At 42.2% G+C, this 22,161-nt stretch overlaps 1 protein-coding gene across 3 annotated transcripts in view; it reads left to right on the forward strand.

Annotated features, from left to right (window-relative positions):
• Positions 1-22,161, forward strand: part of SPATA48 (spermatogenesis associated 48) — a 65,185-nt gene that overhangs the window by 38,346 nt on the left and 4,678 nt on the right. Inside the window, exons 4-8 of one of the 3 annotated variants that reach the window (XM_047695418.1) lie at positions 1,930-2,068; positions 4,407-4,474; positions 10,115-10,156; positions 11,481-11,588; positions 21,006-21,113. In XM_047695418.1, coding sequence (XP_047551374.1) covers positions 1,930-2,068; positions 4,407-4,474; positions 10,115-10,156; positions 11,481-11,588; positions 21,006-21,113 — 465 coding nt within the window. The remainder of the gene's footprint in view (positions 1-1,929; positions 2,069-4,406; positions 4,475-10,114; positions 10,157-11,480; positions 11,589-21,005; positions 21,114-22,161) is intronic. The other 2 variants (XM_047695419.1, XM_047695420.1) reach the window with 2 other exon arrangements.

The raw sequence follows: 22,161 nt of genomic DNA on the forward strand, positions 1-22,161 counted from the left end.
CCTTCAGGATCAAACTGGAGTCTGTTTAGCAGCAGCTGTCGTGTGTGTGTGTCCAAAACAACAGAACTTTGAAAACTTGAAATCTAAGATGGCTGGACTCCGAGTACCACGCTCCAGACTTTGATAATCAGGGTCCCTGCTGTGGAGCAGTGGGAATGGCACTCACTTTTCAGGGGCGGAGAATCGACTTCTGTGTCCTGACTTGGACCATCAGTAGCTGAGTGACCTTAAGCAAACAAATTTCATTTTCTAAGCCAGAGTTTGTTTATTTGTAAGTTAACGAATGGTCTTTCTGCCTTGCTGCGAAGGTCAAATACATTTTTGTGTGCAAACTACTGTAAGATGCATATAATTCAGTGCATTGGTTTTCCATTGCCATGCGAATGATGACCACACTTTACCAACTTTAAGCCACATGACTGCAGTCAGAAGTCTAGGTGTGCCCCACCTGGGTTCAATACTCAGAGTTTCTCAGGCTGGAATCAGAGTGTCACCTGGGGCTGGGTCCTTGACCTCTGGGATCGATCAGATTCTTGGCAGAATTCAGTTCATTCCAGATGCTTGGCTCAGGAGGTGTTTCTTTTTCTTTCCTTTTCTTTCTTTCCTTTCTTTCCTTTCCTTCCTTCCTTCCTTCCTTCCTTCCTTCCTTCCTTCCTTCCTTCCTTCCTTCTTTCCTTCCTTCCTTCATCCCTCCCTCCCTCCCTACATCACTCCCTCTCTTTCTTGCTTTCTTTTTTAAGATTTTACTTATTTGTTTGAGAGAGAGAGAACATGAACAGGGGGAGGGTCAGAGGGAGAGGGAGAAGCAAACTCCCCACTGAGCTCGGAGCCCAACCTGGGGCTCAACCCCCCTGATGTGGGAAACAGAGGCAGAAGAACAGTTATTAAATTTCCTTACTATCCAGAGCCCACTGACTTCAAGTCCTTGAAGCAGGCAGAGTGACCTTCCTCTACGGACTCAACTGCCTCCACTTTAACACTTTGCGAAGGACAAAAGGCAATCCTAGTCTGACCGCCCTCCACCCCCACCCCAGCCAGGATCCTGCAAGCCTACTTTAACATATAAAAATTCCTTTGGAAACTTCCTTTATCTCTAAACCCTCCAAGACACATGTGGCAATCATCCCCAAGCATAAGGCCCACCAATATATATCTGAAGAGTCTCATAATTAAGGTTTTATTAGACAGTAATAAATGACCTTGTCCCAGCCATAGCTAGCCCCTCAAGGTCCTGGAAACCTTGCTTCCAAAATTCCTTAGAATGTTACACTATCCCTAAACCCCTCCCAACCTGCAAGCATGCAACGGACCACTCACTCCTCACAACCCAGGGCAGCGGGTCTTCCTGCCCACGGGTCCTGTCCCCGTGCTTTAATAAACCACCATTTGCACCAAAGACATCTCAAGAATTCTTTCTTGGTCATCAGCTCCAGACCTCACCCCACTGAACCTCCCTTACATTCTGAACTTCATCACCAGGTCCCCTGGATCACTACCTGAGCCAAAATTAAGAGTCAGATGCTTAACTGACTGAGCCACCAAGGTGCCTCTCATGAGGTGTTTCTTGAAGGACAGCTGCAGAGTGTCTACTGTGCCTTTGTCTCTTTTTAGGGCTCACCTCTTTGGGTCAGACCTCCTTAGGAGAATCCACCTTTTGATGAACTCAAATTCAACTGATTAGGGACCTTAATTATATAGACAGCACCCCTTGGCCATATAAAGTTGGCATACAGAGTATCACAGCCGTGATACCTTGTCATACTCCTTTGCTCTGCCCACACTGGAGGGAAGGTGGTTTTACACGGTACGTACACCAGGGGGCAGGAGTCGCAGGGACGTCTTCGAATTCCACCTGCCACACGGTATACGACACTCATACCATTTGAATACGCACTTTTCGTAAAATATCCTTATTTAATAATTTCACAGAGCCTATGAAGTTGTTCCTTGGGACAAGATGCTACCACCAAAACTCGATCCAGAAGAAACAACAGTGGAAAAAGCTGCTGACCTGATTTCACAGTGTTTTACACTGAAAAGATATGAAGGGACCCCAGCAATAACCCAGGTCAGCGATTAGGGACCTCGATTCCATGTGCCTAATGCCTTTTCCCATATATATAAAGTTGCATTTTTGCAACGACGCATTTATTTCTAAACTGAAGCCCAAAATTTGACTACTCATTTTATTGTAAGAAATATTGAAAGAACATGTAAATATATACATTTATGGAATTGAAAGCGCCGTAATCGTAAAAAGTCATCAGTGACCTCAAATACTTCGATGTTACCTGTATTGGGCTTTTCAAATATTTATTTAAAGACTGCCTCTGTCTCAAAAGTCATTTGTGATGACCGTGTTCATTTTAAAAACTGCCCAAGGAGGACTGAGGGATGGAGAAATAGTTATGATTCTGCAGAGAACCTGTGTTGAGAATAGTTCTTGAAATTGAATCTAACCTCCACACTCTGAGACAGAATGGGAAAACCCATGAATCATAGAGGTTTTATTTCTAGTGAAACAAAGCATAGTTGTCTCCAGAGATGCCTGTTTTCATTTTTATTTTATATTTTATTTCATTTTTTTAAAGATTTTATTTATTTATTTGACAGAGAGAAATCACAAGTAGGCAGAGAGGCAGGCAGAGAGAGAGGAGGAAGCAGGCTCCCTGCTGAGCAGAAAGCCCGATATGGGGCTCAAACCCAGGACCTGGGATCATGACCTGAGCCGAAGGCAGCGGCTTAACCCACTGAGCCACCCAGGCGCCCCATTTTATTTCATTTTATTTTATTTTATTTTATCTTACTTTATTTTGAGAGAGAGGGCAGGGAGGGGCAGAGGGAGAGAGAGAAGCAGGCTCCACGCTCAGGACAGTGCTTGACATGGGGCTCAATCTCATGACCCTGAGATCATGACCTGAGCTGAAATCAAGAGTCGGATGGTTAACCGACTGAGGCCCCCCCGCCCCAATTACCCCTCTGTTTTCATTTCCGAACATCGAGAATTCAACACATGAATTTCTGTGTCCACACCACAGCCTGGGTACTTTCCCTGAAGTGTGAATCGCTTCATATCCTTCCAGTGATTAAAACCCATCACTTTCGAGAAAGTGAAATCCCTGTGCTTTGACAGGACATGTCCCCAGTTCTGTTACTTGCACTTGACCTCCTCAGCCTGATCCCCCCTTTGGGTTCCTCCTGCTCCCCCAGCCCCACCCTCCAAACAGTGCTCCACTCCCTACCACGGTCCTCTCCCGCCCCAGGCTACATCCTGTGAATCCTTTGGGTCTTATGTCGGACCTCACATTTGCCCTCTCAACCCTGACTCTGTGCTTGCAAAGCCCCTCCTACTTGCATTGAATCTCTCGCCCTTTTGTTCTGTTCCTCGTCCCTTAGAAGTCTGACAAGCCCGGGACCACCTCTCATTTAACAAAAGTCTTTCCTACATAAAACACATAACAGTAAAGAAAATAATTATATATAAATATGGTGCTAAACACAGACTCCTAAGAGGTTCGGAACCACAGGGTAAGAAGCCCACAACATTTTGAAAAACTTTGTCAGCTTTTATAGAGCAAAATGGCAGCAACAGAGGGGAAAATGCGGCTCCAATATAAAGTCTTGGCACAGGATGTGCGCATCGAAATTAAACTCAGTCAGAGGATAGAAAACGTGTCTGGATTATTACAGCTGTTTTTTTTTTTTTTTAAAGATTTTATTTATTTATTTGACAGAGAGAGAGAGAGAGATCACAATAGGCAGAGAGGCAGGCAGAGGTGGGGGGAAGCAGGCTCCCCGTTGAGCAGAGAGCCCGATGCGGGGCTTGATCCCAGGACCCTGAGATCACGACCTAGGCCAAAGGCAGAGGCCTAATCCACTGAGCCACCCAGGCGCCCCTATTATAGCTGTTTTTAAGGATCTCTCAACTACTTAAAAATAGTTTTACATGTTTTGCAAATTGGTCATTTTTTAACATATTCTTTGGCATTAGTTATACCAGAACCCAAAGTCCTTCCCAGCAAGATGAGGTTCAAAGCTCAGGGTATGGGCAGAGCTGGAAAGGGGAGACCAGCCTGGGGTAGCCGAGGGTGGACCAAAAAGGAGTGAGTACAGGCTCTGGGATGAAAACCAAAATCATACCTTCAATCCAAACAAGGTGGGTGCTGAGGCAGTTTCCAGTGCTGCAAAAACAAATGGAAACTAAGGGTCCAAGAGCAGAGCAGAGACCAGGAGGGGCTCTGGGTCAAAGCGCTGAGTTGCTAAGCAGGCTTGGGGAGTGCTTTCCATTGGGAGCCTGGGGCTTGCCTGTGATGCTGTAGGGACAGTTAGCAGCACTGGGGCTTCTAGACAAGATATGACACTGACTTATGCATTAAATAAGTCATTCATTTTGCTGCTGATTTTAGGTGGTTGGTGGACTCTGGGACAGATTTCAAACAAGATCCTTCTTGACACCGGTCAAGCCCATTACTTTGTAAGTTTTATCCTCTTGTGTGCTCATCAGTAAATGTTTCCCTATCACAGTTCTCTCATTGATATGTCTGGTGCTCCCATCCATGGCTTATAAGAGGGGGTGAGGATCTCTCAGCTACTTAAAATATTTTTCCATCTTTGGAAAATTGGTCATTTTGAAACATATTCTTTGGCATTAAATTATGCCAGAACCCAAAGTCCTGGAATGGACCAATCCTCTGGAATGGAGAACATTCCATAGACTTCAGACTTCCATCCCTGTGATGGGGAAGAGAACCCAATCCCATTCACTTGCTCAGTGTTGCCTGCTTTCTCTTGTTTTCTCTTAATCTTCCTTACAATTTAGACTATGGATGGGGAGTCTGGGTGACTCAGTGGGTTATGCACCAGACTCTTGATTTTGGCTCAGATCTTGATCTCAGTGTTCTAATATTGATCCCTGTGTCAGGATCCTGTGGAGTATGGAGCCTGCTTGAGAATCTCTCTCTCTCCCTCTGCTCCTACCCCCACCACACACTGTCTCTCTCTCTCTCTCTCTCAAAAAAAACCCCCAAAAAACAAAAAATTTAAAATCATTTAAAAATAAGGAATGCCTTATGAATAAGTTGATACGAAGAATTATAGTCTGAAATCCATGGACTTCAAGGGAGTATAACTTTTTTATCAACTTTTGCATCAGATAGGTATTTTGTGTTTAATGCTAGAAACTGTGGTTTTATTATTAATCCTTCCATAAAAGTCATTTTGTGCATTTAGTCGTAAAAAATCTCGTTTCTGTCTTTGAAAATGTCACTATTTCTCCCTATTTTTTGTTCTCACTACAATCCACAATCCAGGTTATCCTTTGTTTTTATGTTTTAAATTTATTTTTGAATATTTAATATGTACAAAACATGCAAATAAGGATATGATGCAATCTGTGTCTTCACTTCCCAGTTTTAGAAATAGAACATTACCAACACGATGGTGAGCCTCTCTGTGCTTCCTTAGGGATCACTAGTATTCTGAATTGGATTTTTCATATTTCATACATTCTTGTAAGACTTTAAAACCTATGTGTTCTTTTTAACCAAGATATGGCATTGTGTTCCATGGTTATAAACTCAATATAGTGGCATATATATATATAATGTTTTTGTTCAACGTTGTGTTCGTGAGATGCATACAACTTGGCACGTAGATCTCTAGGTGCTGACCTTCCTTGCTGGACAGGCTTGTGTTGTATGGAGATACCACAATTTATTTATCTTTCTTATAATTCCTTTTATGATTTTATTGCAGTTGGAAACAGTGTCCCTATTTCTTCATGTACCAGGCCCAAAAATATTTCTAGATTTTATGTGTATACTTATGCCTACAATGGCTGCCTCAGGAGGATGCACTTCTTTATATTCTAGATACCAGAATATTCTTCTCCAGATGAGTTGTATCCATGGGCTAAACCATGGGCAATGCTTGAGTTCCCACGACTGCACATCATGGCCAGCATTTGGAATTTCAAATTAAAAAAAATTCTTGTCTTATGAGCATGAAATTGTATTTCATTATCATTTTCACTTCTATTTACCTGATAGCCAATACTCATTTTTTTTTGTTGGTTACGACTTACTTGGGTGTTCACATTTGTAACTTACCTGCTCACATATTTTACCCCCTTTGCAGTTGGATTCCTTGTTTTTTATGTATTAATTGTATAAATTTTTATGTTTACTATTCTGCAAAAATATTATTTATTGGTAACATGCATCAAAATATCTCCTTCAGTCTTTTAAAAGTTGTGAATTTTAATATAACTTTAATATAACTGAAACTTTAATAACTTTAATATAACTGAAATCATGAATATTTTCTTCCATGTCTTATTATTTTTATAGGCTTTTTAATAGATCTTTCGCTAGCTGAAGTAATATATTATTCTTCTTTACTTTTTTTCTAAAAAACACTTCGCTTTTCACATTTATCTCTTTAAACCACAGGAAATCAACTCAGGTTTAGAGTGTGAATGAGGGATCCGTTTCTCCAGATGCCTGAATAATCACGCTAGTACAGGTTAATGAGTATACTCCACGAAGTGGTTAATGAGTATACTCCACGAAGTAGTTAATGAGTGAAGTTGTTGGTGGCAACACTGGTGGTGAGTCACAACCACCATTTTGTAAAATTAAATAGAATAGAAAATATAATGAATCATATGGAAGTCTAAGCAGATCTGTGTATTTTGCAAAACATACTACAGATGTTTATAAAGAATTGTGTGAGACAGACAGATAATGCATAAGAAAAACACGTGTCAGCAGTAAGATTATTCTCTCTTTTCTTTCCTAGAGAGTCAATCGTCACCTCAATGCGAAGGTTAATCTTGTACATTTAATTTACCTAATCCACAATTAATTGCTAAATCTAGGAGATTTTTACCTGTAGTCAGCAAAATTGATGAGAGCTCTTGATAAGTTTCAGTTATGGAAAAATAATGTCAAAGACAACATTTTTCGAATTTCTATATGACATCAATAAAATTGCATATATTGTCCTTTAGAAATGAATTTTTGTATCAGTAAAAGAAAAAAGAATAATCAAGTGAAAATAGGCAAAATCATAACCACGTTTAACCGCTGAGTCTAGTATTGCAAATAGTGAAAATACTGAGAAGAATGTTGTCTGGTCAACCAAGTTAGTTTTTCTCAAGCCATATTCTAAAAATAAAGTGTAAACTTTGTGATAAATATTATTTAAAATGTTTTGCCAAATGTGTAAAACCTCCTAATATAAAAAATAGATTCCAATGTATAAGCTGAGTGGTAATAATTCTTAAAAGATTAAGACTTGCACAAAATATAAGGCTCATAAGCACAGCAAGCTGAACTGTTGGTGGTCACATTCAAATATCTTTTAAAAGAACAAAGACACAAATCATCGGTGCCAACTCTTATATTATGTGAGTACTAATGAAAACACTTTATTAGAATGTTTTTATTTATATAGCATGTGGTGAAATAGCAAATAATCCACCCAGAGGATAAAATTTGTCCCATTTACGTGAATCCATTCTCTTTAAAATTTTTAAAATTTTTTTAAATTTTAAATTTTAAATTTTTTTAGAGGGAAGGGGGAGGGGCAGAAGGAGAAGGAGAGAGCACAGAGCCTGATGTGGGGTTCCATCTCATGACCCTGAGATCAGGACCTGAGCTACAACCAAGAGTCAGATGCTTAACTGACTGAACCACCCAGGTGCCCTCACTGCATTTTTTTTTTTAAGATTTTTAAGATTTTTAAGATTTTATTTATTTATTTATTTATTTTTTAAAGATTTTTATTTATTTATTACAAGTAGGCAGAGAGAGAGGAGGAAGCAGAGAGCCCGATGTGGGGCTCGATCCCAGAACCCTGAGATCATGACCTGAGCCGAAGGCAGAGGCTTAACCCACTGAGCCACCCAGGCACCCTGCATTTTTTAAATAGGAAATCATCTGATAAATGAAAACCTGTATGTGTTAGTCAGTATCACCATGTGTCCAGACTCCTGAGAGTGGTGCTCACCCTGGAGCCTTCCTCTGTGCAAATGTTGCTCCCAGGAACCCACAGTAAAACCATATTTGAAAGTCTATGCGGCTCAACTCATAATGCTCAAACCTAGAAGCCACCCAGATCTCTTTCAACAGGCCAGTGGGCAGGCATGCACGGGATAAACATACTAGATACACCTGTGCAATGGCGTACCACCCAGCAATGACAAAACTAAATGCAACCCACGACAGCGTGTGTGGAATACGTTTTGCTCAGGAAAAGCAGCCAGTCCCCAAAGGCCACATGTTGTATGAGTCCATTTATAGGACATTCAGAAAAAGCAAAACTACCAGGATGGGGCTAGAACAATGGCAGCCGGGAGCTGGAAAGGGGGATTACAGAGAGCCTATAAAGGAAACATTTAGGGTAGCGAACGGCTCTATACGGCTGACTTGACTCTGTATTTGTGAAGCCCATAGAGCTAGTCATTAGAAAGGACTTACTTCACTCCACACCTGGGGGGCCTCAGGTGGTTAAGCATCTGCTTTTGGGCTGGGATCGAGTCCCGCAACGGGCTCTCTGCTCAGTGAGGAGTCTGCTTCTTCTTCTCCCCTTGCTCCTCCCCCGCTCATGCTCTCTCACTCTGTCAAATAAATAAATAAAATCTCAAAAAAAAAAAAAAAAAAAAAAAAAGAACAAACTTCAGTGAATGGGAAGTGAAATAAATACATACATATATGCACAAATCCACAGGGACAGCCAAACCTGCCGGATGTCAGCAGGGTCCAGAACGGAGTGCACATGTTGAGAAAAGATCCTATGTTACAAATAAATGACATAACTACATGAAGTGGGTGGTCCTAGATAAGTTTGGGTTTTAATAAGTCTGGAAACAGTATTTGGACTGAATAATGTCAGGCTAAAGATGAAAAGAATCGTATCTAAACACTGTGCTCTGGATAGAGCCTGTGTCTCCCCAGGAAATGGATGGCGATTCTAATACTTCTTACATGTATGGGTTTGAACAAATGACGCCGTTAGTAACAGGAAGCAGGTTTCATGCTGTCAGGAAGAATACAAATAAGTAAGGAAGAAAGGCCGTGAATGAACTGTGCTGTTGGATTTGATCAGGAAGGATCCTATGAACTCACGTTTGCTATAATTTATTTATGAACAGTATATACAGAAATACACATTAGTATATGGGTCTACACACTTCCTACACTGACTTCCGTCCCTAGCTCTGTCCACTCAGAGAACCCAGGAGCAGGGACCTCTACCCCAGCAGCCATGAGCATATCTAGCCCCCAGATGTTGGGTTTTATTTTTTTAATTTTTTAAAAGACTTTATTTATTTATGAAAGAGAGAGAGAGAAGAGATGGGCAGAGGGAGAAGCAGGCTCCCCACTGAGCAGGAACTCGGATTCGTGGCTTGATCCCAGGACCCTGAAATTATGATCTGAGCCCAAGGCAGACCCTTAACCAACTGAGCCACCCAGGTGCCCCCAGATGCTGACTTTTATCTTAAAATTTTTAAAATTAATTTATTTTTTTATTATGTTAAGATGTTGGCTTTTAATCACCATTTTTCAGTAAAAGAAATTATGAGACCCCTGGAGAAATGGCTGATTCTGGGGCTGGAGCAGGGAAAATAGAAAATAAACCCAGATCTCCTTGAGATTCCATAAATAACCATGATCTCGTGTGAATGACTAAACTTCGTGCCCTGGCTGTTTCGTCTCTAACATGGAGAAATCGACTGACTGGTCAGGAGGAGCCACTCAACATGAAAATTCCGTGTGTTGTAGAAAATTGGGGGCCCAGCTTTGCCAAATATTGCCCGTTTAGTTTCAAAGGAAGCCTACAGAAAAGGAGAAAGCCAAGAGGAGAGACTTTAAAATAGGGCCGCAGAGAGCAAGCCACGAGTCCTCAAGACTTGGAGTCCATTTGTTAGGCTTTTTAATATTCACTTAAAACTCCATCTTTAAATCACCTCTGTTCACAATTACAAACTCTTAGAGGTTAATTCCCATGAGGTATCTCTGAAGACTTTGCTTTTCTTTTAATAAGAGAAACACTGTAATAATTTAATGCTTATGAAGTTAATGTCCATTGTCCATATTCTCTTTTTTCTAAGCGTGAGTCCAAGTTCCAGAAGCAAATACATTCCTCTTTATACGTAAGTGAGAGTGTTTCTTAATGTCTTAAAAATGACTAGATTTACATCTAAATTGTAGCTGCCTTCAGCTCACTCATGTTTGTAATTCACTGTTTAAGACAACTAACACTTTTGAACAGATTTCTAATGTTTTGCCAGCACAGAGCCTGCTTAATGTCAGGACTTTCATCACAGATCTGTTAACGATTTTGATAAAAGAAAGAAAGGGGGAGTGGTATTTTTCTGTTTCCCCAAATTGGTTATTTTACGAAGTAAAATACACTGGGTGCTACTAATATTGGGTGTTGTCAAGCAGAAAGGCTTTGATACTCGATGCAGAAGATACAGACGTGCCCACTAACACTGAAGTGCAGGAAATGTCTCTTCTTACTTGTCTAGATTTAAACTTGGCTTTCCATAGTCGGCAAAGACATGCGTCGTCCAGCCTGTGGGGGTCTGTCTGCTTCGGGTTGAGGAATGACCCTGTCTTTGAGTCCATTGGGGCTGCTAACCCAGAATGTCACCTTATAGACAACAGATATTTCTTTCTAACAGTTCTAGGGCTTGGGAGCCCACGATCTGAGTGCCAGCATGGTGGAGAGAGGACTTTCTTCCCAGTCCCAGACTTCTCCACGGGTCCTGCCGGGGTGGAAAGGGAAAGAGAGCTCTGTGACCCTCTCTTAGAAGAACGTGAATCCTGCTCAGGAGGGCTCCACCTTCATGCCAAGCTCCTCCCACCTCTGCTACCTCCACCTCCTCCTACCATCCCCTTCGGGCATTAGAATATCAACACAGGAATATGGGAGGAACATAAATATTCAAATCATAGGACCATGGAACCAAGTGAATCCGAGAAGATGGGTCTTTCATCTTTGCCCTCTCCCTCCCTCATTACTGCTCTGTGATGGAGGCAACCAGTCTTTCCAATTAGGTTTCCCTCCCCAGCAGGAGCCCTAGTGGCTCTGGTGGATGCCAGTCTCTGCCCTGCCCCAGGCTTGATCCCTGTCTCCAGGGAAGGAGCCAACCCAGGCTGCAGAGATGGCCTGATTCTTGGCACAAAATCCCAACCCACCTGTTACTCCCACTCTGGCCCAAACTTAAGATCATGAGGGCCTCGAAACTGTTGCTCTGAAAATGGGAAAATCTCCTGCCTTTATTTTTTTAAGGCAAATTATTCCATCATCATGGTTATTATTATTATTATTATTATTAATTTATTTTGGTTTTTCAGCTTTTGATCTATTTTAGCAAATAAGATTTCCTTTGAATGTTAGGACCCTGTTGATCTTTTCTTCCATTTTTCTTATCAAGAAACCCACGTTTTCTTTTCATGTCATGCAAACAGTGGTTACGTGCAGTCCACAAATGCCGATGACGTGGACGACCCCTTTGGAGACATCACATCTATCACCAAGCCTCGGAGCTCTAAAACACTCTATACAAACACAAGTCGGTGAGTTCCATGCCTAATCACTCCCTTATGTTACCATTAAGGATGGAATATCGTGATGGGCTTTGCCATAAGTGAGATATAAAAGACTATCACCATGGACATAGCTTGAGAAGAAAGACACCAGCTGCCCAAAAGCACTTGTCACAGACAGGATGACAGTTTTGTGCACTGACTCTCCTGGGCACCTGGATATACATTCATGTGATGTGTTTTATATCCCATATAAAATATAACTCCACATATATAAAATATACTCACATAAGCTATATGAAAATATATTGTAAAATTATATAATAATAAACTTATAAATATTTATACACTTCTATAATCTTATATATACACTTATGTATGCCTATACACCTACATAATCTTATATAATACATAATCTAAATATATCATATATATTTTTATCATATACAAATAATATATACAATAATATATAGTATGTTCTATATAATATGCTTATATAATATAACATATAATATCATTCATTATATAAAGCATATATAATATAAAGTTATATAATACATATATAATAAATATACATATATAATAATACATATATAATTAAATAATACAAAGTTATATAACTTATAGTTTATAATCTTACATATAAAAATATAACATACATATGTTATATAATATACACAATATATCATATATAAATGTAAAAATATATTTGACTTATAACATATTAAGCTATATAAATATTTATAGCTTGTTTATGTATAATATGTATATATGTTTGCTTTCACCAATGGGAATACTAGGGCTCAGAAGTTGCTTCCCTAGGATTCACCAGATGCTGCTGGAGGTTGAAATCCCACGCTCTTTTCATTATGCCACTGAGTCACTGAATGTCATGGATATTATCCCTTCAGTTTCCGTGATGACTGACAAACTTGCACATTTCATGCAAGGCCAAACCATATCATGACAGTATTTTCAATGTTAATGGATTCCTTTTTTTTTTTTTTTAATGTCAACTGTGCCCATGTGACAAACAAGTTGCCTTTCACCGTGGCAGGTTAGATGCAATCCTGTATCCTACAGTAATCTCACAGTCCCCTCTGTTATCTATTCTGACTATGTAATTCTTTTGACTGCTTGGCCAAACTAGAAAATATGTTTCAGATATAACCTCAGTTTTAAAATAACAGTTATGAACTTATCTCACTTAAATCTCTAGAAAAGGCACTCAAAGGAAAAGACAAAAGAGCCTATAAAACGTTCCAGGTGCCGTGTTAAGAACTGTGGTAACATAAAGATAAAAAAGACAAGAGATTTCGTCCTGTGTACCTTAAGAATCTGAGGGATGGTTTAGGGCTGTACACAAGCAATCACGATATAAAGCAGGCTGAAATAAGTCCCCCCAAAAGTTAGTTTTATGTTTTCGAAGCTCATATGCACAGAGAGACCACTTTCACCCGTGGGACCCAAAGGCTGCGTGTGATGTCTGAGCTGAGCCTTGAGGAAGGATCTGTTGGTGTGATTCTTCCTCAAATTTTGCAAGCAAATTAGTGCTATTAAATGTAGTAACTCTAAAGATGTTAAAAGAAGGACATGGGGATGAAACCAATTAAAAAAGATCCTAGAGGTGTAAAAATTTAATACTGTTTTTCTTTTGAAATGTATCTTTAAATTGTGAAACATTTTATGAAACATTCTTGCCAAAGAATTGAAACATATGCTCTTGGGTCATTCTTCAAAGAGAGTGAAGAGCAGCCGGGCAGTATTTTAAGAATTTGATGTAAGACATACCATCTAACCTGAGTAACTTTGGCACCATGCCACTCTCCCTGGTCTTGCTGTTGATTTTTGTTTTTAAGGAATTGAAAGGGTGAGTGGATCTCTGAAAAGAAGACGTGTATTGTACTTGTGCGATTTGGGCACTAGAGGGCCACCGAGTTCGCGAAGTTTCTTCTTCCCATCAGCTTTCAGTTTTTCACGTAATCTTAACCTTTTAACACAAAGAAATGCTTTGCACTTTTATTATGAAATATTGATAGGTACCAAAATACGTAGTGTCCTATGTAACATATAAAGTAAAATAACATATAAATGCGTGTGTCTTCCTGCCTAGATAAAGAGATAACATTTTGTTAGTATCTTTTAAGCCACTTGTGAGCCTCCCAACACCATCCCCTGGGTCCCCTTTCCCAGCCCAGAAGTCATTACCATCAGACTGCATGCTTAGCCTTCACTTGCTTTGCTTGATAGTTTTACTACATATATACCGACCCTTAAACAAAATATTTTGTTGTTTTTTCAAAACTACATTGAGCTAAAAGACAACACCGTATGATGCAATTTGCATAAAATCCCACACCCAGAAATGCACGAACTTGACTACTTTTCTGTCAAGTTCAGAATATAGCGTGCTGTCCTATACCAAAGCAAATATGACTCTTCTTTTAATTCCTTATCTTAAACTTTCTTTAAGGAAAATGTCTTCATGGTATTAGCATCAGGATTCTCCCAATAATTCATGAGACTTAATCGTGGTGGCTGAGTGCACTCTTCACTCCATCAACAGAAGCCAGATTTCAGAGGCTCAAGGCTACTGTCTCTTCGTTCAGGTGGTTCCACTGTTGGGATCACCAATCTCCCGAAAGAGTGACTGTCTTTCAAATTGCCCTCCTTAATTTCAGATTCTGCTTTCTGGTTACCAAGTCATCTGATGCAGCCAGGGTTTTCAAATTGCCAGTGATTGTACCAACGGTTTAAAAAAGAGCTTAAAAAGTTATCATAGAACTATATCTGATCATTAAGGGGGGAAAAGCACAGAGAAAATGGTCACAATAATAAATTTAACCACACTGTCACAGAAACACACAACCATTTTTAAGATTTTGACACTGTCCCACCTGTCCTATGCACTTTTAGTCTTGCTTTCCTATATTTATTAGCTCGGGCTGTACTACATTTTGAAATTTTACCACCTTATGGTGAGTGCTGTGAAGTGTGTAAACCTGGCAATTCACAGACCTGTACCCCTGGGGCTAATAATACATTATATGTTGATTAAAAATTTTTAAAAATTAAATAAATAAATTAATAATAAAAATAAACATTTATAAAAGGAAATAACTCATAATTCCACAAGTTAAAGATAACCACCATAAAAATGTTTTATTCTCTATACAGATATAAATTTTAGTAAAAATTTGAATTATACTGTCGAAAAAAAAATTTACCACCTTAACATTACAACGGTATTGTGGGTACATTTATTATGCACTCCTTATAATTTTTATTTGTGTAGATGTGTTTACATGACTAGGTGACATATGCAATTCCTTTGCATTTTTTTTTTGTTATGATAAACAATGCTATCAAGCACTTTTTTATGTGACTCTTTTTTATGATTTGGGATTGTTTATTTGAGGGAGACTCCTCCAAGTGAATTTTGGAGTCAAAACACCCGAACATTCTTAAGCAGGTTGCAAACACATTTTTTTTTTGGAAATTTTATGTAAATTTACAGCAGAACAAATATTTATTCTGTATGTTTGTGCTCTCCTTTGATGCTAGGGTTAAAACTCACCTGACATCTTTTTTTTTTTAATCCAAATATTTTCACTAAAAAACAATTCGAATATTTTTAAAGTGTGGAAAGTAAACGTCTCTTCCATTTTCAACCCCAAAATTAAAACTCGATGTATTTCTTACTCTCCCCCACCACACACACACATGAGCATCTGCAAAGTATAGGTCCATGTGCATTGTTGTGTGCGTACATTTGTGATGGGTGTAAAGTTGAAATACGCAGTCACATTCTCCCTAACATTATGCAGGACTATTAAAATCTTTTCAATGGCTGCCTGAAAGTATATTATAGTTTACAGAGGCCAAGGGCTTAGTACACATTTTTTCTATTGTGAACAATGTAACAATAAATACAATAAAAGATGTGCATACATCTTTGCACAATTATGCATGCATTTATGTAGAATAAATCCCTAAAAACAGAGTTTTCTCATTAAGATTGAAGTATGTTGGGGGCGTCTGGGTGGCCCAGTGGTTAAAGCCTCTGTCTTAGGCTCAGGTCATGATCCCAGGGTCCTGGGATGAAGCCCCGCATCGGGCTCTCTGCTCATCAGGGAGCCTGCCTCCTCCTCCTCTCTCTCTCTGCCTGCCTCTCTGCCTAACTTGTGATCTGTCTGTCAAATAAATGAAAATCTTTAAAAAAATAAAATAAAATAAAATAAAATTGAAGTATTTTTTGATTTGTAGGAGTGCTCGGTTATGACAAAACATTTACAGTTAAGGAACTCAAAGTATTAATGCAGTTTGCATTGTAGTTCAACTTGTAACTTGAGACTAGTTTAGGAACTAAGTGAATCCACAATATCCATTGAGTTCAACAGGAAATCCTAACGCTTAGGAAAAATGGCTTTTTCATTCCTTCAGGAAACGTGTACTGTTTACTGGATCAGGATACTATTCAGGAATTTAAAAAAAAAATACAAAGTCACTTCTCACTTATAATCTGTGTCAAGCAAAAAAAGTAAGGCATAAACAGACATAAGGAAAAACTAACTAGGGAAACCCCTTTACCCCCCAAATCTGATTTTTTATCCTTCTCTTGAATGTAAGAGCTATATTCTTTGCAAGAGCTTAATGAGCAAGGTTGACGAGAGGCTCGTTTTCTTTTAGTAATTACCTGTGGTTGCATGTGGTTCCATAATGCTTTGCATTCATGGGTCATCAGTGTGAAAAGCACCCAAGTGTGGGAATGATAAGGAACAGCCTGTGTGTGCCAAGGCAGGATCCAAAGGCATACAATTCTGCTCTTTCCTAAGGAAATGTTGGAAGTGGGTTTTCTTTTGCTAAGAACCAGCTGTTGGAGCTACGGAGCTGGGGTCTTAGGTGGTGGCTCTCACCTGGCCCAGCCCTGTTTTACCAGCAGGGAAACAGGCTCAGAGAAGGAGAGGTGCTTGCCCAGCTGACACAGCCCAGTGAACCCAGCGAGGTGGAAGCTGGCCATGGACCCGTGCCTCCCGCCCCCACACCTGGTGCTTTCCAGACACCACGGGCCTGTTTTCCCAAACCCACCAGGCCCCACCTCCCCCCACGGGGCTGCCTTCCACAGGGTTGTAATCCTTCATTTCAGGACTGTATGAAGTTTCATATTTACTGTGTCTTCACCTCAATCATCTCTGCAATGAAGCGTTTGGAAAGAAGCTATGATTGTCCAAAATGGATCCTCAGGCAGGTGCTCGCGAAGGTCTGAGATGGGAGAAGGCGGGGCCTTCCTGCCAGGCACCAAGGTGTGCTGCACCTTTAAACACACACACACACACACACACACACACACACACACACAGCCTTACCACAACCCAGGTTCAAGAATGAGGCTCTGAATAGTGGTTCCTTACCTTACACGCACTTCTGCCTTTTCAGAGGACTTTCACATCTACTCCTTCATTTGTTTTTCAAAATAATGTGATGAGGCCCAGGAACTGGTTTGGTCCCCATTTTACAGATGAGGAGGCTGAGTCCGGAGAGCATGATGTAAAGAGCCCCAGAGCATTCATTTCAGGGGAGGCTGAGAGACGGGCTCCCTAACCCCCAGGGCAGGCTCGTGCCCTGCCCCCAAGGACACGTTTCGGCATCAGGTGTAGACTCCAGCCCCGTTGGCATTCGAAGCCTCTGGGTTATTTCTTGTCCCCTTCCCTTCCAGGAGAGTCTAAGAACAGAGGAAAAACGAGTAACAGTAAATGGTAACAATAGCAATGTGATTGTGGATAAGGATAACAATAAAACTGTAATTTCTGGGCAGATCTTGGGGCCCAAATAGCTTCAGTTCTGAGGAACACAACCCAGTGTCCAAAATGATTGAGGTCTTACTTATATTTCTCTCCCAACAGTCAAAACAAGTACATCCGAGCTCAAGTCCCCTCCTTCCTTCTCCCCTCCAGCAGTGGGCTCCCCAAGGAAGCTCGGCAGCCCCCTTCTCTCGGGGCTCCTGAAGGCCCAGCCTTGACCCCGCCCCATCCCCTTGCTCTGGGCCAGCCTTGACCCCTCCCCTGCCCTGCCCCATCCAGGGGAGCCACAGTCCCCTGACCAGAGCACAGTGTGGCTCCAAGAGCTTCAGTTCTGTTGTCGAAGGTCCCATGGCTGGTAGGGGCAGTCCCAGGATTCAGTGCCATCCTCTCTGCCCTCTGCCTCTGACCTCATACCAGGTTCTTTCTGTATCCCTCCCATTCACCCCCTTCCATCTCTCCTTCCTTTGCATTGGTGGTCTTCACCCCACTTGGGCTCTTCAAATCTCTGCATGTGCATTTAAAACCGTTCTTACTAACGTGAAAGGAGTCAGGAGCAGGCCTGGCTGATTTCCGCCTGGACGTGCACTCGACACTAACCGCTCTCCACGAAGGCTCTTCGAATCGACTGGAATTGCGTGTGAACCCACGCCCTGAGTAAATGCGACCATTCGGAGGCTCTCCCGCCTCTGTCCGTCCATCCGGCCTTCTGGGTGGGGCGGCTCTGCCCCCGCCAACCCGCACGGCTCTGGACACGTTCCTTGGACTTTCTGCCGTCTCCGTTCCTGTACCTGCACCAGAGGCATGACGCCAGGACCCACAACGCAGGGTCTTGCGAGGATTAAGTCAATTCACGCGAGCCTTTCAAACGGCCCCTAGGAAACAGCGCTGGCTCGGTGAGCATGCGTCCCATCCGTGGGACAGTGAAGAGGCTGTGTGCAGGCCAAGATCCCAGCCCACATGCACATGGCTGTGTTCTCCACCCAACCTGCTCTTCCCACCATTTCTTTCTTCCTGTTTAGCTTGGAATCACGCACCTTCTGTGCTCCCTTTCCTGAGAGGGTCACTGAGTTCCTTATGGTCTAAAGTTCTCTGTTCTGTATTTTATTTCACGAGATCGAACAAAACCAGTTAGTTGCAAATGTAGGTGATAATGTTTTCCCACACACCCGGCTTACTCCAGGAATCAGGGTGCACCAGAAGGGTCCAAGGGCCTAGAAGCTCTGGAGCAAAGACAAACAATGGAGACTTGTCTTATTTTTAAATGAGTTCCAGGTTGTCTTGGATCCCCTTAAGTGGGGCAGGGGGGCCTTTGACCATGGGACCCACCCCGAGGTGCATTTCAAGGCCCTCACCTTCTAGATCCTTTCACAGATTGTCTCCTCCCTCTAGAAAACCACGTTGACCCTTGGCAACAAGGCTATCCTTGTAACTATCTCCCAGAGACTATTCTCTTCTTGACAGGAGGTCAACATGTTGCATTGAAGATGGGAAAAAAGTCCCCCCGTGATGTCCCTGCAAAGGAGGGGAGGTGGTGGTAAATGAAATAGATCTAGAAGCGGTGTGGGTGAGGACTTCTGCTTTCAAATATTTGCCCAAACTTCAAAATTGGTTTATTATGCAACTGATTTCATTTCTTAAGCCCAAGTGGCTTATCTTTAACGTAGTCTCCTGGCTCGTGGTTTGTTGTTATTGGATGTGATGTAAGGTAACATCATATCATCATTATAATGTAGTGTATAGTATCCCTTCGCACCAATTACATCTCCCACGAGGCACACAGAGCTGTATGATGTCCTCTGTCAAGCTCTCCTCCTGATGGACAAACCGCTTGCCTCCATCTTTCACTTCTTAACTGCTCTCCTGGAAGGCCGTGACTTTGGAGGCATTGTAATTCTGCAGGTGTTTCGGAGGCAGAGGAAAAAAAAAAACATCTCACACAGAAGAAGGGGATTTCCTCTGTAACATGCATGGAAGCTTTACAGAATGTTTGGGGGAAAGACAGACACATGAATAATTTTGCCCCATTTTTGGTTACCTCTCTGACATACGGCCACACTTCTTCAAGAAAATTCCAGGAAATCCTAAAGGGCACTGCCTAGAATTTGGCAACGCTCATTTGATCACCCGAGTCCCTCAACAAACCTGAAAATGTAGCTCTGACATGGGGATTTCCAAACTTCGAAGCATCGCTTATCTAGAATTATCTGGAGAGCTTTTAAAGACCCCACATCCCAGGTCACACTCCTTTACCAGTTAAATCAGGATGTCTGGGGGCTGGGAGTCAGGCATGGGTACCTTTGAAAAATCCCCATGAATTTTCAGTGTGTGGGGACATTTGGAAACCATTGTCCGAACATCTTTTCAGCTGCCCGTGCTGGATAAGCTTCACTTGGAAGTGGCTGCCTGTTGTCTTGGCCCTTTCCTCGCCGCTGGTGTATGAACGACGGTGGCGGTCATCCCTCTCCCTCCCGAACACACACAATGAGCTGAGGTTCCAGCACCAACCGGACGCTAGGAGTTCAAGTCCACAAAGACCGAGTACTAGTTGAGCGTGCATCAGGCTTTGCACGTACTGGGTTCTTGCTCCTTGAAATACATGTTAAATTCCGTACCGTCCCCGGCTGTGGAGGCCTCGGCCACAGGTCGTAAGCAGCAGCGGGGACTGAGCCCATGCAGCCCAGCCCCGGAGCTCAGCCTCACCTCTCCCTCAGTAAAGCATTTACTTCCAAGCATTTGTATGCTGTAAAGATGGCCAAAAATATTAGTTATTATTCATACGCCTCTGAACTGCTTATTAAGATACTTCTTTGGGATACTGGCTTGCCTTTCTAGATAGGGAGTTTATATCTGCTGTGAAACACCTTCCCATATGTTCCCGTGTAGTCAGTCTCCCCTCTCACTGGTGGGATAATGACAGAGAAAGCAGCAGAGTTAAGCGGGATAGAACTGAATAAGCCAGAGCTTGTTTAAATCTGTGCGGTTTCAAGAAATTATGTGAAATCAAGAATGCGGTACAACAATGGTGATAAGAAAATATTATTTTGAAAAGACAGCTCTGTGGGGGCCTGGGTGGCTCAGTCAGTTGAGCATCTGCCTTTGGCTCGGGTCGTAGTCCCAGGGTCCTGGGGTCGAGACCTGCATCCGGCTCACTGCTCAGCGGGGAGTCTGCTTCTCCCTCTCCCTCTGCCTGCCACTGCCCCAGTTTGTTCTCACTGCATGCTCTATCTGTCTTTCTCAGATAAATACATAATATCTCTAAAAAAACAAAAACCCACAGTTGCGTGTCTACTAGGACTGGAGTTTGCAAGACAGAGTCATGTGTGGAACACAGGTCTGGGGTTCTGTAAAGAATCCACATCCTCCTTCATTAGGAAACAGCTCAGTGGTGAATCATGTATGTAAAATACTGGCAAATTCAAATAATAGGAAAAACATGGGCTGGAAGTTGGTTTCTTCAGTCCTAGAGGAGAGTGGCTATCTGTGCATCTCCAAGTCGGCATGCCCCCGCCTGCACCCTTTCCTGTTTGCCAGCCCGATTTCCCGAGTCATCCTTCGTACTTTCGTATGTGGGTGCTGGTGACCAGGACTATTTTACAAATGCCTCTTCTCATTTCCTCTGTCCCCTATCTCTAACTCTTTCTTTCAGCTCTGCCAATATTCCAGGATATACCGGGAAGGTTCATTTCACAGCCAGACACCCCGCCAATTCTGATATTCCATCAACAACCCCATCACCAGACTCAGAAGTTCACCGGTAAGTCCGAGTCCTATTAACGTGCCCAGACACACTGGGAGCGGGCAGGAGGCCGGGGGGCGGGGTGGATCCTCATTATGCTTATTCCATTAAAGAACAATTACATACTAAGAGTAAATTTACATCATATTAGAACTGCAGTGTCAAGTCCAGAAGACAGAGGTGTTCACTTTCCCGCTGTTGCTAAAAGGAGCATGCAAAGATGCTTAAAGCCTGTTAGGTGAGCAGCATCTTTACCTCTCGGACTCACAGCTTTGCACGTGTATCACCCTTCTGCATAACCAGCAGAACACGTGTGGATGCCTGGAGCCCAACGCATGCCCTCCATATTTACTCCCTGTGTATCACCGCCTTAGTTTCCGTAAGAGACAACATTCTGTTGAATGTCACATATACTTTTAAACACCGTTTTCCACATTGAAAGCAGGAGACTTCAGACAGAAGGCTCTCGCGGACTCTTATTTGGAGCTGCCAGAGAGAAGCAGCGCGTTTCTTATTGTTCATTATAACTCAAATCTGAACACGTTTGATGGACGTCCTGGGCTTGCAAATAAGATGACACAGTCTTGGAAATGCAAATGTGGTCTTAACCAGGTCCAGCGGCAGGCTCCTGCAAATACATAAGCTATCCCGGGAGGTCGCTGTGTGTTTTGGAGGGCTTGGGAGGCGGCTCTCCCACAAAGGGTGCCTTTGCTCCTTTCGGTAGAGCATCTGTTCATTTGTCAAATGTTTATTGAGCATGCACTCCGGCCCAGGCACCGTTAAAGGCCCTGAGCACGAAGGCCCAACAGGCATGATCCTGGCTCTCAAGAGCTTATGTTCTGATGTGACAGCACAGAAGCACACAAGTAACTGAAGAAATAAAATGATTTGAGAGCATGCTGTGTGCTTTGAAGAATAAAAGGTGGGACAGTATAGTCGGTAGGACCTGGCCAGGGTGCTGAGTTAGCTCAGCAGTCAGGGAGGGCTTCCGGAGGAGGTGACCTACAGGTGGAGTCCAAGCCATCCCACTGGATTTCGTATATGCTCCAAAAGGCAGCAAGTGGGG

This window comes from Lutra lutra, chromosome 11, assembly GCF_902655055.1.
Source record: "Lutra lutra chromosome 11, mLutLut1.2, whole genome shotgun sequence".
NCBI classification, from domain to species: Eukaryota; Metazoa; Chordata; class Mammalia; order Carnivora; family Mustelidae; genus Lutra; species Lutra lutra.